General features: G+C 39.6%; 2 protein-coding genes across 4 annotated transcripts in view; one reads left to right on the top strand and one right to left on the bottom strand.

Annotated features, from left to right (window-relative positions):
* jazf1a (JAZF zinc finger 1a) overlaps positions 1 to 15,094 on the top strand; it is a 60,840-nt gene that overhangs the window by 23,497 nt on the left and 22,249 nt on the right.
* On the bottom strand, positions 998 to 12,155 carry creb5a (cAMP responsive element binding protein 5a). 3 transcript variants are annotated; one of them, XM_081377158.1, is made up of 11 exons: positions 12,054 to 12,155; positions 10,704 to 10,777; positions 10,347 to 10,440; positions 9,005 to 9,108; positions 8,428 to 8,624; positions 4,929 to 4,992; positions 4,732 to 4,812; positions 3,854 to 4,159; positions 3,549 to 3,770; positions 3,333 to 3,432; positions 998 to 1,437 (listed from the first exon to the last, which is right to left on the bottom strand). In XM_081377158.1, the coding sequence occupies exons 2-11, from the start codon at positions 10,755 to 10,757 to the stop codon at positions 1,301 to 1,303; spliced, it is 1,359 nt and encodes a 452-aa protein (XP_081233284.1). In that variant the 5' UTR covers positions 10,758 to 10,777; positions 12,054 to 12,155; the 3' UTR covers positions 998 to 1,300. The 3 variants fall into 3 exon arrangements, with proteins under 3 accessions (XP_081233284.1, XP_081233283.1, XP_081233285.1); XM_081377157.1 differs by having other exon boundaries at positions 1,153 to 1,437; positions 8,428 to 8,639; XM_081377159.1 differs by lacking the exon at positions 3,854 to 4,159 and having other exon boundaries at positions 1,153 to 1,437; positions 8,428 to 8,639.

Here is a 15,094-nt window from a genome sequence, read left to right as displayed (position 1 = left end):
AGGGCCAAAGTCAGTTCATTGGGTTTTGGAACAATGGATCCAGAAAGACATGAAGGAAGAGGTTGAGGACACTTGAGAGGAGGAGGAGGAGGAGATGGGAGTGGAGGAAGAGGATGAGGAAGGGGAAGGGCAAGGCCAAAGAGACAAGCAGTGCCACTCTAGTTGCCCATGTCTTTGTCCATGCTATGACTATGAGGGAGACGAGTAAAGCCAAACTTGAGTCGCTTTCCCGTCGCCTCGATCATAAGAACCTTCATGGAGAAAAACAGGTACAGTAGATGTACTTCAGACTGCTCTCTACTGTAACTTTTGAGTGCAGTACACTGTGCTGTTACAACACATACATGTACTGTAGCTGTTGCCCTATACTACTGTAATAAAAAGAAATGCATCAAATTGCCGCACATACAGATAGAGTTTTCTGAATGCTTCCATTTTGTAAAAAGCATGTGTTACAGTTACAGTAATCAGCACTTCTATTTTTCTAGGACACAGAGACGATGAAATGGAAGAAGCCTGCCAAATATTTCAGTTGATGCGTGCCAGCGGGGAACAGGCATAAGAGGATTTTACCCCTCTGCCTGGCTAGGGCTAATATAGCCTGTGATGTGGACGAGATTCTCTGGCCTGTCCCAGACCAAAGACGGGATGCTGGGGCAGAGTATTTTTTTTGTTTGTTTGTTTGGTGTATTGTACTGTACAGTGCATTAAGGAATAAAAAAAAAATGTGCCAATGTATTCATTGGTTGTGTCTTTTGTGTTCATCATGTGAAAAGGTTTGTGAGGGGGGGGAACCACAAGCAATATAACTTACCAGTTTTGGAAATGTTGTTTTGAATTTATTGCACCAGTGTGCAAGTCTATGTTGTAGTGTGTGTGTGATGTCTGAGGGCAAAGTTTGGTTTTTCAGCAAGAGTGAATGGTTTTGAATGTAGAGAATTTGTGTTTACTGTTTTGAGAATACGAGGCATAGTTTCAAGAAATGTGTTTAAGCAATCGAGAAAAACTGTAAATCATAGTGAGGTAAAATAAAACCACTGGAAACATCCATCTGACCCTCGGCTAATTTCCTGAGATGACAAGGGCCATAAATATAAACAAACTTTTGATGAATTATTCCATTCTTTAAAGAGTGATGCATACATTCCCTTTTAGTCATGAATCCAAGTTTATAACTCTGGATTCAAATTTTTGCTTTTGCACTGAAGGTACCTACTAGGTTATAGGTGCCCTGACCATATGGCTCCGAAGAGAAATTGTATTTTGTGTTCTCATCATTCTGTGTCTATGTAGAAGCATGTTATAGTTGTGTGTTGTTAGTTAGGTGGGAGTGTGTGGTGAGGTGAGTGTGTGATAGAGTCGAACTTGAGGTTGAGATGCTGTTGTGTTGAATGGCATGTTGATGGACGGGACTTCCTGTTGGGCTATTTACTCCACCTAAACGTGAATATGAAAGGAGTTCATTAAAATGATGGATTTTCAAAATATATAAAATAATATACACATTATATGTAATAAAACACAATATAAATACACTACCATTCAAAGGTGTGAGGCTGGTAAGATTCTAAAAATGTTTTTGAAAAGTCTTCTACTCTCACCAAGGCTGCATTTTAATCGAAATACAGTAAAGCAGTAACATTGTGAAATATTATAAACACTTTAAATAACTGTTTTCTAATTTAATATAATTTAATATATTTAAAAATCCTGTAATTTGTTTATGTCATTACTCCAGTCTTCAGTGTCACCTGATCCTTCAGAAACATCTACAGGGTGGGCCATTTATATGGATACACCGTAATAACATGGGAATGGTTGGTGATATTAAAGTCCTGTTTGTGGCACATTAGTATATGTGAGGGGGCAAACTCCTCAAGATGGGTGGTGACCATGGTGGCCATTTAGAAGTCGGCCATCTTGGATACAACTTTTGTTTTTTCAATAGGAAGAGGGCCATGTGACACATCAAACTTATTGGTAATGTCACAAGAAAAACAATGGTGTGCTTGGTTTCAACGTAACTTTATTCGTTCATGAGTTATTTACAAGTTTCTGACCACTTATAAAATGTGTTCAATGTGCTGCCCATTGTGTTGGATTGTCAATGCAACCCTGTTCTCCCACTCTTCACACACTGATAGCAACACCGCAGGAGAAATGCCAGCACAGGCATCCAGTATCCGTAGTTTCAGGTGCTGCACATCTCGTATGTTCACACCATAGACAATTGCCTTCAGATGACCCCAAAGATAAAAGTCTAAGGGGGTCAGATCGGGAGACCTTGGGGGCCATTCAGTGTGTGAAGAGTGGGAGAACAGGGTTGCATTGACAATCCAACACAATGGGCAGCACATTGAACACATTTTATAAGTGGTCAGAAACTTGTAAATAACTCATGAACGAATAAAGTTACGTTGAAACCAAGCACACCATTGTTTTTCTTGTGACATTACCAATAAGTTTGATGTGTCACATGGCCCTCTTCCTATTGAAAAAACAAAAGTTGTATCCAAGATGGCCGACTTCTAAATGGCCACCATGGTCACCACCCATCTTGAGGAGTTTGCCCCCTCACATATACTAATGTGCCACAAACAGGACTTTAATATCACCAACCATTCCCATGTTATTACGGTGTATCCATATAAATGGCCCACCCTGTATATTCTATCATTGTTGAAAACTGCTTAATATTTTTGTGGAAACTGTGTAACTGTTTTCTTTTAGTTTTTTTTTAAACAAAATTCTTTACTATGCTTTTGATCAATTTAACGCATCCTTGATGAATAAAAGTATTAATTACTTTAAAAAAATCTTACGGTAGTGAAAGAATATCGAATTAAATAAATATTTTATTAAAAATTATATATATTTTAAGGGATGTCTGACATTCTTTTCATGGTGTTTCACAATGTGTCCTGACTTTCTTTCTTTCTTTCTTTCTTTCTTTCTTTCTTTCTTTCTTTCTTTCTTTCTTTCTTTCTTTCTTTCTTTCTTTCTTTCTTTCTTTCTTTTTTTTTAATTAAAATTAAAATTAAAATTATAATTAAAGAAAATTTGTTTCTTTTTTTACACATTTTTATTTTTATAATTTTTTATATGGCATTTTAAATGACTATAGTTCAATAATTATTTTTTATTTTCAATTCACTTTTTTCTTTGCAAAAAAACATAGTTGTCCTAAAATAGGATACATTTTTTAAGCAATATATCATTTATTATTATTATTATTATTTTGGGGTGAAATATGAGATGTTCTCCACAGGTTTTAATGTGATTCAACCAAAGAGAAGAAAGGAGGAGAGAATGACAAAATGATTCATACTCACTCTGCGTTTCTCTCTGTCTCACAGAGACAGGACAGTCTTTATGTGCAAGAAGAATTTGCTTCAGTTGAGTGACTTCTGTCCTGAGTGATGTCACCTCATTCTAAGAGAAGACAAAAAATAAATGAAAACAAAGCAGCAAACGCATGAACCTATCATGAAGTGTCAATTGTATTTGATATTGCAAGGCACATATGTAAACCAGTCGTGAATGTGTACCTGTAGCTGTAAGTTAGTGTGTGTAAGCTCCTCAGCCTTCCTCTCCAACGACGATACCCAGACTTTTCTCTTCTGTCTGCACCGCGTAGCAGCAGCTCTGTTTCTCTCCAGAAACTTCTGCCTGCGCTCATCCGGGTCGTCTCCTGCTGTCCGTCGGCGTCTGCTCGCGGTCGGCTGGGGAGGAGACTGCGGGCAGTGTGTGTGTTTTGGTGTGGAGGACATCTATAAAACACAAACATTGGATTAAATAACACAATAGTTTAATACAAACTGTAAAAGTCAGAGTTTGGCGCAAAAATCTAGACCTGTGTAGGTATTGGCTGATGTGAAAGGGGAGGGGCAGTCTGGTGGGAGGAGCCAGGATGCAAGTGCGTGGGTGGAGAGTGGTGAGCATGGCTGTGATGTGATTGGTCTAGGCTTTGACGTTGATGTGCAAGTCTTTGCGGTGATTGGCTGTGGCAGTGCTGCTGGTATGCGTGATGATGAGATGAGGATTGTAAATGCGACAGTGGGTGCTGTTGTGACGACATCATCTCCATCATGTGGCAAAGAGGATTCTGACTGCCATTGGAAACTGCAGGCTGGCTGTGAGCTGGTATGACCTTTGACCTCTGAAGGATTAGAGACGGGGAAAGATGGGTCAGAAAGGCTCATGGGGTCACCGTCAACATCAATGTCATGTAACACTGCATATAATTGCTATTTAAAAAGGGAAAAGCCTAAAGCCAGATTTGTTTTACCAACTTTTGCAGGCAACCATGTGTTTTTAATTTCTACATCTAAGGTTTCCTGTGAGCAGTGATTGTTTGCGATGGTAAGATTGCTTGGCACTTTAAGTTTTTCAGAACACAGAGAATCTACAAAGACGGCTTTGAAAAGTCAGATAATAACCAGGTCAACCTGAAGCCTTTGAAATTTAATCTCCTCCACGTTCTGAAGAGAATCAGTGCATGAGACTCTCCTGCATGTGTTAGTGAGTGTGTGTGTGTGTGCATGCGTGAATGCAGCTTTTTAACAGGCAAGACCGCAACATTGCATGTGTCTGAATTAGATAACACAATCAAGATGTCTACATTAGTTACAAAGCACTGCGGCATTATAAGCCCTGTCTGACTTGTAATGTTTCTATAGAGACATCATAATCCTGTAACCATGGAGTCAAATCATTAGTATGGGGCTGTACCTGAAGGGAGGAGCATGAGCCAGAGTGGGCGGGGCCTGGTATGCCAATCATACTGGAGTTCATTGACAACTGCGCCTCCATCTGTTATTTTTAAATTATATTAAATTAATTCGCTGACGTAAAAAGAAATAGAGCTATTACTTTCGATCATTATTTTACTGTGCAGATGGCTTTGAAATGCTCTCAGATTTACTTACATTCATGGCTAATGTCCCAGGCATGGTGTTTGCCTGGGTGCTGTGCAGACAGCTGGGTGCAGATCTGAAATAAGTGAGAGGGATTCAGATAAGTAATGGAAAAAAAGACTAAAAGTACAGACAAACAATAATGTATTTACTCATGGGGCCAGTTTAAAGCAGTTTAGACATTTTCAGAAAGTTAACACAGGGCTGCTATTTGTGGGGGACATATGTCCCATTATGTGAAAAAAAAGTATATAATAATTTAAAGGTTAAACATTAATTTGCAGTATTTTTAACATCTTTACAAAGACAAGCTGGCAAATTCTAAAGATGCAATGCTACATTAAAAAAATAAAATATTCTGAGTTTCTGAAAATTAAATGTATGATGCTGTGTTGCATTAAATGACTTACTTTTTGACTTACTTTGTACCATGAATATATTCTGTACCCCCAAAGTCTGTGTAAAAGCATTTTTTCAGTGAAAATTTTGACCTTTAATAGGGGCTAGATCTAGGCATGGGCAGGGGTGGGCTGAGCCCACCCAAACATCTGTCTTGCCACCCAATCAGACGTTAGGCAAATATAGCGTTGATCTTTTTTTATGATTTGTGCATTGATTACAAGCAATCTGAGGCAAGCTGCGTGCTGAGAAGTTTGAGGATGGGCGGAAGACTGCCCCAACAAATAATATTACCAGGAAATTGCTGTATTTTTCCTTTTTTAGATGAAAGCAAAGCTGCATTATACACCAGGCGGCTTCAGTCTGTTGTGGAAAAACAGAGGCTGACAATCTCACGAGTGATAACGGGCAGAGATATTTGCCTGTTATCAAGGTGCGAATTATGGGTTTAAAATTCTTAATATGCATCTTCATATTTACTTGTAAAGCAAACTGTCTGCTTAACCAGAACGTTAACAACAACACTGAAGTAAGAGTGCATGTTTGTGTCCTGTTTTCATTCTGTTACCTGCCTGTCTGAGTTCTCGTTAATCTCCTTATTGATTAGTCATTCTGTTCAGTTGGTCATTATTAGTTCCTTTTGTTTGCCTCTTGTATTTATACCCGAAGGGGCTGTTTACACGACACCGTTTTGATAATGGTTTCGTCTGTACATGGAAAACTCAAAGGAAAAACTTTTCAGTTTTAAGCATATCGTTGTCGTGTAAACGTACCATAAGTTTCTATCTTCTTCCTTTGTCCGTTCTTGTCAATTTTAAGTGGTTGTGTTTGCTTTATTCTCCTGAGTTCTCCTGTAATTCTTAAGTGTTATATTAAAGACTTATTTAGTATTTCTATCGTCGTCCATCGTTCAAACGTGACAGAAGAACGGACCGATTAAAAGACTTATTGGCAGTCCAACTGCTGTGCCTGGACCAGGAGCAGCAGACCCTTGAGGCCCACACCTGGAAATTTCAAATACTGGCATGCCTCACAAACTTCCCAGACCAATCGCTTTGCACTTTCTACCTGACCAGCCTGAACACGGAAAAGAAGGCATGCCTGCCCGGTGTAGGTGCTTGGGGTTTGTGGAGTGGGTACTGTAAAACAGTAGAGCGGCCCACAACACTGCCCAGCAGAGGATCTCAGCCCCACTCCCACAGATCCAGAACCCAGCCAGCAATAATACCGCCACATGGATACGACACCCGAACCTCCCACAGACGGAGAGACTGAGGCCACCACGATGCATGAGCCAGCGCTAAGAAAAGCGTATGAGCCAAACATTGCCGCAGAGCTTGAGCCTCTAGAGGCGTCTGAAAAGGGGTGTGAGCCGGCAACACTGTGTGACGTCTTGGGAGCATTGCTGGAGTTCGAGGGAATGGAGGAAGACCCCGCCCATACTACCACTGCTGAGGGTGAGATGCTGCTGACTTCTGCAGTTCATTTTTATGATGAACTAGAAATGGAATTTTACCTTGATCTACCAACCCCGATAGTCATATTTAGTAAGAAATCTCCTGTGTTAAAGCTGGTTCCACCCAGTTCAGAGTCTCGTGTCCTGCACCCCCGTTCGTTCTGCCCAGCACAAATTCTCCTGCATCTCCAGAGTTCCCACCCAGCCTCCTTCTCCCACCTCCTCTACAAGCTTCAGCCAGTTCCTCTGCCCAGTCTCTGCTGTCTCCCGCCAGTCCCTCGGCTCATCCTCTGCGGCGTGGATCCACCTCAGGCCTACCGGCATCCAGCTCCTCCTAGAAGGTGTCCCCTGGCTCCGCCTCCAGCCACTGATCCCATCACTCCACCTTGGCCCATTGTCCAGACTCTTCCGTCTTGGCTCCTTCCTCCCTCAGCTCCACCTGGGACCATCTGCCTTATGGCTCCACCGGGCTCCCTAGATCCTCCAGCTCCACCTCGGTCTGACGTCCAGACTCCACCACCTTGGCTTCTCCCTCCCTCAGCTCCATCTTGGAGCATCAGCCTAACAGCTACAGCTGGCTCCCTCGATCCTCCGGCTCCTGCACCTCGCCTGCACCTCGCCTGCACCACGGACTTGCAAGCTGTCCTCTGCCCTCCCTCTGGCTCCACCTCAGGTCCTCAGTTATTCCTCTACCCTCTGGTACCAAGGTTCCTCCTCGGACGGTCGTCGCTGTGGCTCCATCGCAGCCGCCCGGTCCAGTGGTGTCACAGGGTCCCATCTGCGTTCAGGGCTCCACCACCATCGGCTCCATCTCCATCGCTTGTCCCTATGATGTCGGTGAGGGCTTCTCGACCATGTTTCCTCCCTCCGTCGACACTGCAGTGGGCCTCCTTCCTGGCTGGACTCTGGGCTACATTACCACTCATGCTCCTGGTTCCCCTCTGGCTACTCCCTCCCTCCACTTCCCCATGGACTGTGTTGTTTGCCCCTGACTCTGTTTGTTCCCGTCCTCCTCCAGAACCCTGCCCTCCCTCCTTAGTTGGACCTTGTAAGGCACGAGGACACACCTCTCCAGAAGGGGGGTGTAATGTCACTTTTGTGTCCTGTTTTCAATCTGCCTGTCTGAGTTCTCGTTAATCTCCTTGGTTACTCATTGATTAGTCATTCTGTTTCTCTCTGTTTCCTTTGTCTGTTCTCGTCAATATTAAGTGGTTGTGTTCGCTTTATTCTCCTGAGTTCTCCTGTAATTCCTGAGTGTTTTATTAAAGATTGTTGTTGTATTTCAATCACCGTTGTTGTTTCGTTTTATTCACCACAGTCACACGTAACAATCTATCAATAGATAATATTTATCTATTAACTATTGGTTTACTATAGCAACAGTAGGCTACTGTCACATTTATTTTCAGAATTGTCATTGGATGGTTTAAAAGTAAAAACTGTTTTATTTACAGTTAAAATAAGATATCTACATGCAGAGCTGCAGACAAAGCACCAATGTTTTAAAATATCTATATATCTAAATTCAAATAAATAAAAAACAATTGGCCATCCAGGATATCTGCCAGCTCACCGTTCTATAGTCAAGAACCAGTCCTGCCTTTAATGGGAAAAGAAGAGTATGAGGGTATTCTTCTAAATGCATGCTATACTCACTGTTTATTTGAAGTGGAGTATGTGGCAGTGCATTGAGACTGAGTCTGTGAGCTGTGTGTGTGGAGCTGGTTCTGGTTCTGGTTCTGGTTCTGGTTCAGATGGGCCAGAGCACACTGCTGCTGTTGCTGAGGCCGAAACTGATGATGTTGACCCTGCTGAGGCTGTGTCTCAGTGTGAGGCTGGTTCTGACCTGACACCTGAGCAGAAAAGTTCTATAAGCAAGAATATTTGTAGAATTAAGAAAACATTTATATGCTAAATATTCTATACATATAATACTTAAAAAATATATTTATAAATGCTAATTGATCTAATTTCTCCTTCCTCTACCCCTCTGTTGACCTCTCTATCTGTGTGTGTATGAGAACTGTTTGATATTTAATACTCTTAATATGATCATCTGATAATCTGATCTGATTGCTTGGTTTTGTTTTTCACTCTACCATCCACATGAACACATACACACAAGCAAGTGCGGAATTTACATTTTTGTTAAATGTTTGCTTACTTTTTGTTTTACTATTTAATACTACTTCATACAGCATGGACTTTTATGCAAACATGTATTTCCTCTCACCGGTTTTGTCTCCTCCTCCGCCTGTGACTGGTTAAGCTCCAGGTCAGTAAAGAGGCCCACTTCCTCACAGTCCCGTAAGAAACGGGTCGGAGTTGGAGTCTGATCTATAGATGAACAAAAAATACATGTTTATCATGTATTCTTATAAAATACTACTGGCAATATATAAAGGAAGTAACAACCCAATTGAACAATGAGATTTTTATTAATTAAGGCAAGGCAAGCTTTACATAAGAATTGCACATAATAATAATAATAAAACAAATAATAAAATAATCATAACAGATAGATGCACAAACAATAAAAATAACTATAAAAATAAAAATGGATTCAAACTTGTTTTAAAATGAAATAAGAAGTAATAAGAAAAGAGAAGAATACATGATAAATAAGATGATACAGTGCAATCAGTAAATTCAACATTGTATTAATTGTTTTATATATTTTATCATATATTATATATATTTTTATAAATAATATATTAATTAATATCTATGCATATTTGGAAACTGTTAATGAAAATTTAAGTGCTGGAAAAATCTCATTTAAAGTTAAAGTGTAGAAAGGTATGTAGGATAAATAGATAAGATAGAAGTAGAATAAATAATAAATGAAAAATATATAATATAATATGTGTGTGTGTGTGTGTGTGTGTGTGTGTGTGTGTGTGTGTGTGTGTGTGTGTGTGTGTGTGTGTGTGTGTGTGTGTGTGTGTGTGTGTGTACTAAACACATGTAAACTGAGGAGGCATTGAAGATTTCTCCAGGTCATAGAGTGAAAACTTTAGATCAGTAGATCAATATCAAGTAACCTTCAGGCTTTCTAAACAAATGTAAAGAATCTAGCCCTCAACTCAATGTCAAGAGCAGAACTTGTCTAAAGTAATCTTCTGGCATGCTGGGAAAATGTTAAAAATTAACCCTATGTCATAAACATGAGCCTGATTTTGCTCGTGTTGTTTTGGTAATTTAGAGGTAGTCTAAACGAAACTGCTTTTTCTAGACTACTATGAAAGGGGTCAGAAGGTAAAGTTCTTCTTCTGTTTTTTATGTAAATGTTTCTGTCGCTGCAATGATGGCTCACAGACCCCGGGGGTCAAGGGTCGGGCTGATGTTTATATATCAGACATTGGGTTTCCAGGGTAACAGACACTGTCTAAATCCTAAATTAAAGGAGATGGAGAGCATGACCTATCATTACACTCACACACACATTCACTTTTCACAGCCTATTATATTACTGACCTCGATCTGTAGATTGATACTGGTTGCATAGAAATCATTAATACTTGTTGATGATAAAACGTGTGTTTTTGTGTGAATAATTGCGTACCCACCCTTACCTGAAAGCATATTGTCACACTTAATAGAAGGGAATTTAAGGGTCATCTCATGTTTGTGTCTGTGAATTATTAGGTGATCTTCTCTTTGAAAGCGCTATGAGAACAAGAAACATGGTAGGCCGTGACAATACTGAAAAAGCACAGCCGCTGTTTTACATGAAAGATATTACATAAAAGATACACATGTGTTTTCTGATATGAATTGTAATTCTTCAATTTACTGCACTCCAAGTGATGTCTAAAATTTACGACAGCATACATAAAACACATTGTTGTTATGGTTCTTGTCTAGATGTCATATCGTCTAGAGTCTAGACGACAAGACAACCACCAGCAAACTGGACATTTGTCACTTACCTGCGAGCATCCAGGAGCAGTGCACACATATGGCCTGTCCTGATCAATATTCATCACTGTGATCTAAAAAAAACCTAAACGTACATATACACACACATGCACACAGACATACAAACACATGCACACATGGGAGATGACATTATAAAACGCTCATGACAAATAAACAGACAAACAGGCAAATAAAAACGACACTAGATAAATATAGTCTATCTATCTATCTATCTATCTATCTATCTATCTATCTATCTATCTATCTATCTATCTATCTATCTATCTATCTATCTATCTATCTATCTATCTATCAACATACTTTCATGCAAATAAACGACAGAAAGATGACACCTAATTAGTGAAATGTAGTTTTTAAAACGCACGAGCTAGGCCTATTTACATTTCTCTCAGTTCTCTATATTTTGCTCACATTTCCTTGTTTGAGTTCTTTTCTTTATGAGTTCTGCGTATGTAATAGCCTACGTCTTACATCATAGTCGCGCCATATATATATATATATATAAAACACCCGCTACTTGCCCAATCCCTCATAACGTGAGCATTCCTCTAGTCATGACATCATCATTTAGTTCAGCCGGGCCAGAGTTTGAATTGGCAAGACGGGTACGGTGCTAAAGCGTCTAACCGGCCTGCAGAATGACGTAATGTCGAAACCGGAGGACTCACGCGGTGTCAAGAATTTTACAAACCCAAACAACCGAGATCAGACATTCTAACCAGGGGCAATAATGTGACATTTTAGCGGTGAAAACATCGTGAAGTTGTCTGAATCACTTTGGAGTAGGCTATAGGCGACGTGTCGGCAGGTGTCATATTTGGAAAAAAAAATTATAGCTAATAATTATAATAGCCTAATAATAATTTGATTAACCCAAAGTAAATGCTAAGGCTTAGCCTCCTACTCCCTCAAAACACGCGCACGTGTCCGACCAAACATTTAAATATATTTCAAATTCAAACAGACTTTGAACAGTTAACTGTCAAGCAGCCATTCCCCTAAAACGTATTTGTTGACAAGTTTGTAGACAATCTTTAGACTACTAAAGATTTACAAAGACACCCTTTTCGGATAGTCAAAACCTTTATATTCTAATAGCCTACTCGTTTTTAATCTGTTTTTGGTGGTGTCACACCCCCTCAAATACACATTCACACAGTTTACGAACAACTCAATGAAACCGGCACTTTGACAGACACTAACTTGATAGTAAAACAACAACAACAACAACAGTAACAAACAAAAATACCAACGGCACTGTACAAGAAACGCGCTCCAATTGTATTCGGAACTGTGGAATCATATTCACAAGCGAGTGTAAAACAGTAATACTAACTTACCTAAACGCACGCAGACTGAGACTAGCAACGCTCCTCGCGCTCAGACGAAGCACGCTGAAGTGAAACGCGATTACAATATGATCTATTTACAGAAGCATTACATCACCTCACGGTGACGTCACGTGGGATTCCTGAACTTCTAAATCATTGCGGTCCGCTTTTTAAAAAGAGGAGGGGTTTTCAGACCGCGCGCAGCCGCCCACCGTAGGATGTAGCGGGCGTCCGATGCGGACATTGGCGCGTTGAGAGAAAAAAGGGAAATGGGAGGCGCTTCGCTCGGTGCGTGCTGCGCCAACAGCTGTCTGGAGCTGTGCGCGGGACGGTCCCGATGAGCGAATGATAGAGAGGAGAGAGAGAGAAAGGGCATGTATGAGCGTGTTAGCTCTTGGCTTAACTCTTTTAATTCCAATTTATTTCCAGACAGTTGTTGTTTGGTTTTTGGATGGTCAATGAAATAAACTGCTTGCCTTTTTTTAATCGGTGGAAAACTATAGTCATAGTCACAAAAAAAAAAAAAAAAAAATTGTCAAAAAGACTCACCAGAGAGTTACAAATCATAAAATAACATACATTTTTTTATATCAGTAACATTGTTTAGCCTAATATTTCTTTCAATTTCTTTTTCATTTTATTTTGTTGCCTGTTAATGTAGCAATTAGATTTGAGATATTGTTGTGAATTCATCGTTATTAATTCAAAATTGGGCTCTTTTTATTAATAAATTAATAACAGCTTTAGCCTATACAAAATATAGGTTTTGCAGACAGCAAAGTGTCGGCCCAGATCCGGCCCACATCCGGTACATGTGGATTTTACGCGTACCAGATGTGGGCCGGATCATGGCCGACACTATGTTGCTGTCTGGGAAGACATATAGAACTTTGACACTGATATCAACTTTTAGAGGGGTAAACAAAAATCAAACAGCTCTGATCATGTGACAGTTTATTGTCATTTGTCATTTAAGACAGTCTAAACTTATATTGATCGCTGACAGCTTTAAGTAAAAACAGAATGGTTCTGACTTATGCTATAGTCAAAATGGCAGAACAAACAATAAATGTAAAGCCACAAAGTGTGACCCCATCTCTCAGAGATGCTTTATATGATGACATTAGCCTGATAATGAAAACAGGTTTTCAGTTTGACAGTGACTAACCATGTTGTGTTAAACTACAGATGTCATGTTTTCATTCGAAAGAAGATTCATTCAGATTAGAGGGGTGTGTCTGATGTTTCAGAACAGCGTGGTCCTTTCGTGGTTACCGCTAGGGAAAGAGTGCAAGGAAAAGGCAGAACAAGTGGGAGGGCGAGAAAGAGAGAGGAGAGCGTGATTCATTAGCCTGCTGTAACTCAGAATGCTAGTAGCTGTTTCCTCAGCAACGCCACAAAACAGGAAGTGGTAATGATGTCACATCAAGCCTCAGCCTTAGCTGACTCCTACGTCTTTGAGTATGAATCATTCACACACAGAGACAATGCAGCGGAGGGCATGCACCCACAGGTCTCATATGACATCATCCCTGTTTCTCCCATGATATAATACACTGTAAAAAGGAACTGTGTCAAGTTCACCTTTTGTTTCACCGTTTAAAGAATACAAATTGGGGATTTTTCTTTTGGGCTAATTAACAAAACCATTATTAAAATAATAATAAACATTTTTTTAGCAGATGCCTTCCAATGTGACTTACAAAAGAGGAACAAAACCAGACAACAATAATAAACAAAAATAAACATTTGACTCTGATATCAGATGTTTATTCTTTTAATGTCTTCTTCAATGGTTGGACATGTGAATGTGTGTGTGTGTGTGTGTGTGTGTGTGTGTGCGTGTAGCAGGTCATACTGTATGTCTGTTTGTAATTTTTCCACATGATCCTTTGTAAGGTCTCAAGGTAGATCTTCAAAGGTCTTAAGGATTTACTGCATATGAGTGATATTGCACTGAATCAATCAAGAATTTGGAACTATATAAATCCTCAACTCTTTGATGTTGTTCAATCATTGTTTGACCTGGAATGTCCTCCTCGCAGTTTCTAGCATCTGGCATCGGCTGCTTATGTGTATCTTGTGTGAAACAGATGGTTGAATTGACTAACATCTGACTGGCTTTGCATTATGACATTATAAGGTACGTCCCAAACAGATGTCTGTACGTTAATGAGCTTTTCAGTACAATTTGAGTCTGGATTTGGGAGTTAATCAAATTATTAAACTGAAGAGAAAATATTGTATTTCATGAGCACGTGTTTATGCAAGTCTGTTTGTTTGAAAACAGTGCCGTGGAAAATATTTGGTCATTTAGTCTCTCAGGTATTTACATAGCCCAACGGCAGAGGACGTTTATAACAGGGAGATTTAACGGATGATTAACAAGTGTTGGTCAGCACACGGTCACTGTCACAGGCTGATCAAAAGGACATTCCTCCTGCTCTTTGTGAACACAGCACCTTACATGGGTGTATGTGTCACACCTGACACATTCTCAGTCTTTTCAGGGTTTGAGGAAGTCAAAAAATTTCTTCAGTAAAGAAATGCCAATTAGAGGTCTTATACTTATGTCACAATATAGAGGAGTCACATGATGCTATTGTGTTTGATTCAAATATGCGTGTTTACAAAGTATTTTCTGTAATTGTGTTTTTGTATAGAGCTGAAAAGATTTACCAAAGTTACTGAAAAGATACAAATGCTGGTCATACATTTACACGTAGCAGACAGCATGAATCCAAAATAATTAGTGGCACAGAGAGCTGCATTTGAAAAGTGAATTAGTTTAATGCTGCAGAGAGAAGACATAAATGTATATGATTTAGTTAACAAAAATATAAAATTAATGTATATGGAATTATGAATATAGAAAAATCAAATGAATGCAATTATAAAATTATATTACACCAAGGCCTGAGGGCTTAAAGCCATTGGAATTGGCCTTAGCCCTCGTGCATCAATTAAAAAAAAAAAATAAGTAGGTAAGTATCCTTAGAGGACATGTCATAAAACTGTCATAAAAATGCGAAGCTTTGGAGCACAGACTT

Source organism: Scardinius erythrophthalmus (genome assembly GCF_964197995.2).
Source record: "Scardinius erythrophthalmus genome assembly, chromosome: 10".
NCBI lineage: Eukaryota > Metazoa > Chordata > Actinopteri > Cypriniformes > Leuciscidae > Scardinius > Scardinius erythrophthalmus.
This window is presented reverse-complemented; position numbering and strand designations above follow the sequence as displayed.

Excerpts from the sequence above, each read along its gene's own strand:
- creb5a (XM_081377157.1), bottom strand. The coding sequence starts at position 10,757 with ATGAATATTGATCAGGACAGGCCATATGTGTGCACTGCTCCTGGATGC. Across the intron at positions 9,109-10,346 it reads GTGTGACAATATGCTTTCAG|ATCAGACTCCAACTCCGACC; the intron begins GTAAGGGTGGGT and ends GTTCATCTATAG. Across the intron at positions 1,438-3,332 it reads GAGACAGAGAGAAACGCAGA|GTGGAGTAAATAGCCCAACA; the intron begins GTGAGTATGAAT and ends ATTCACGTTTAG.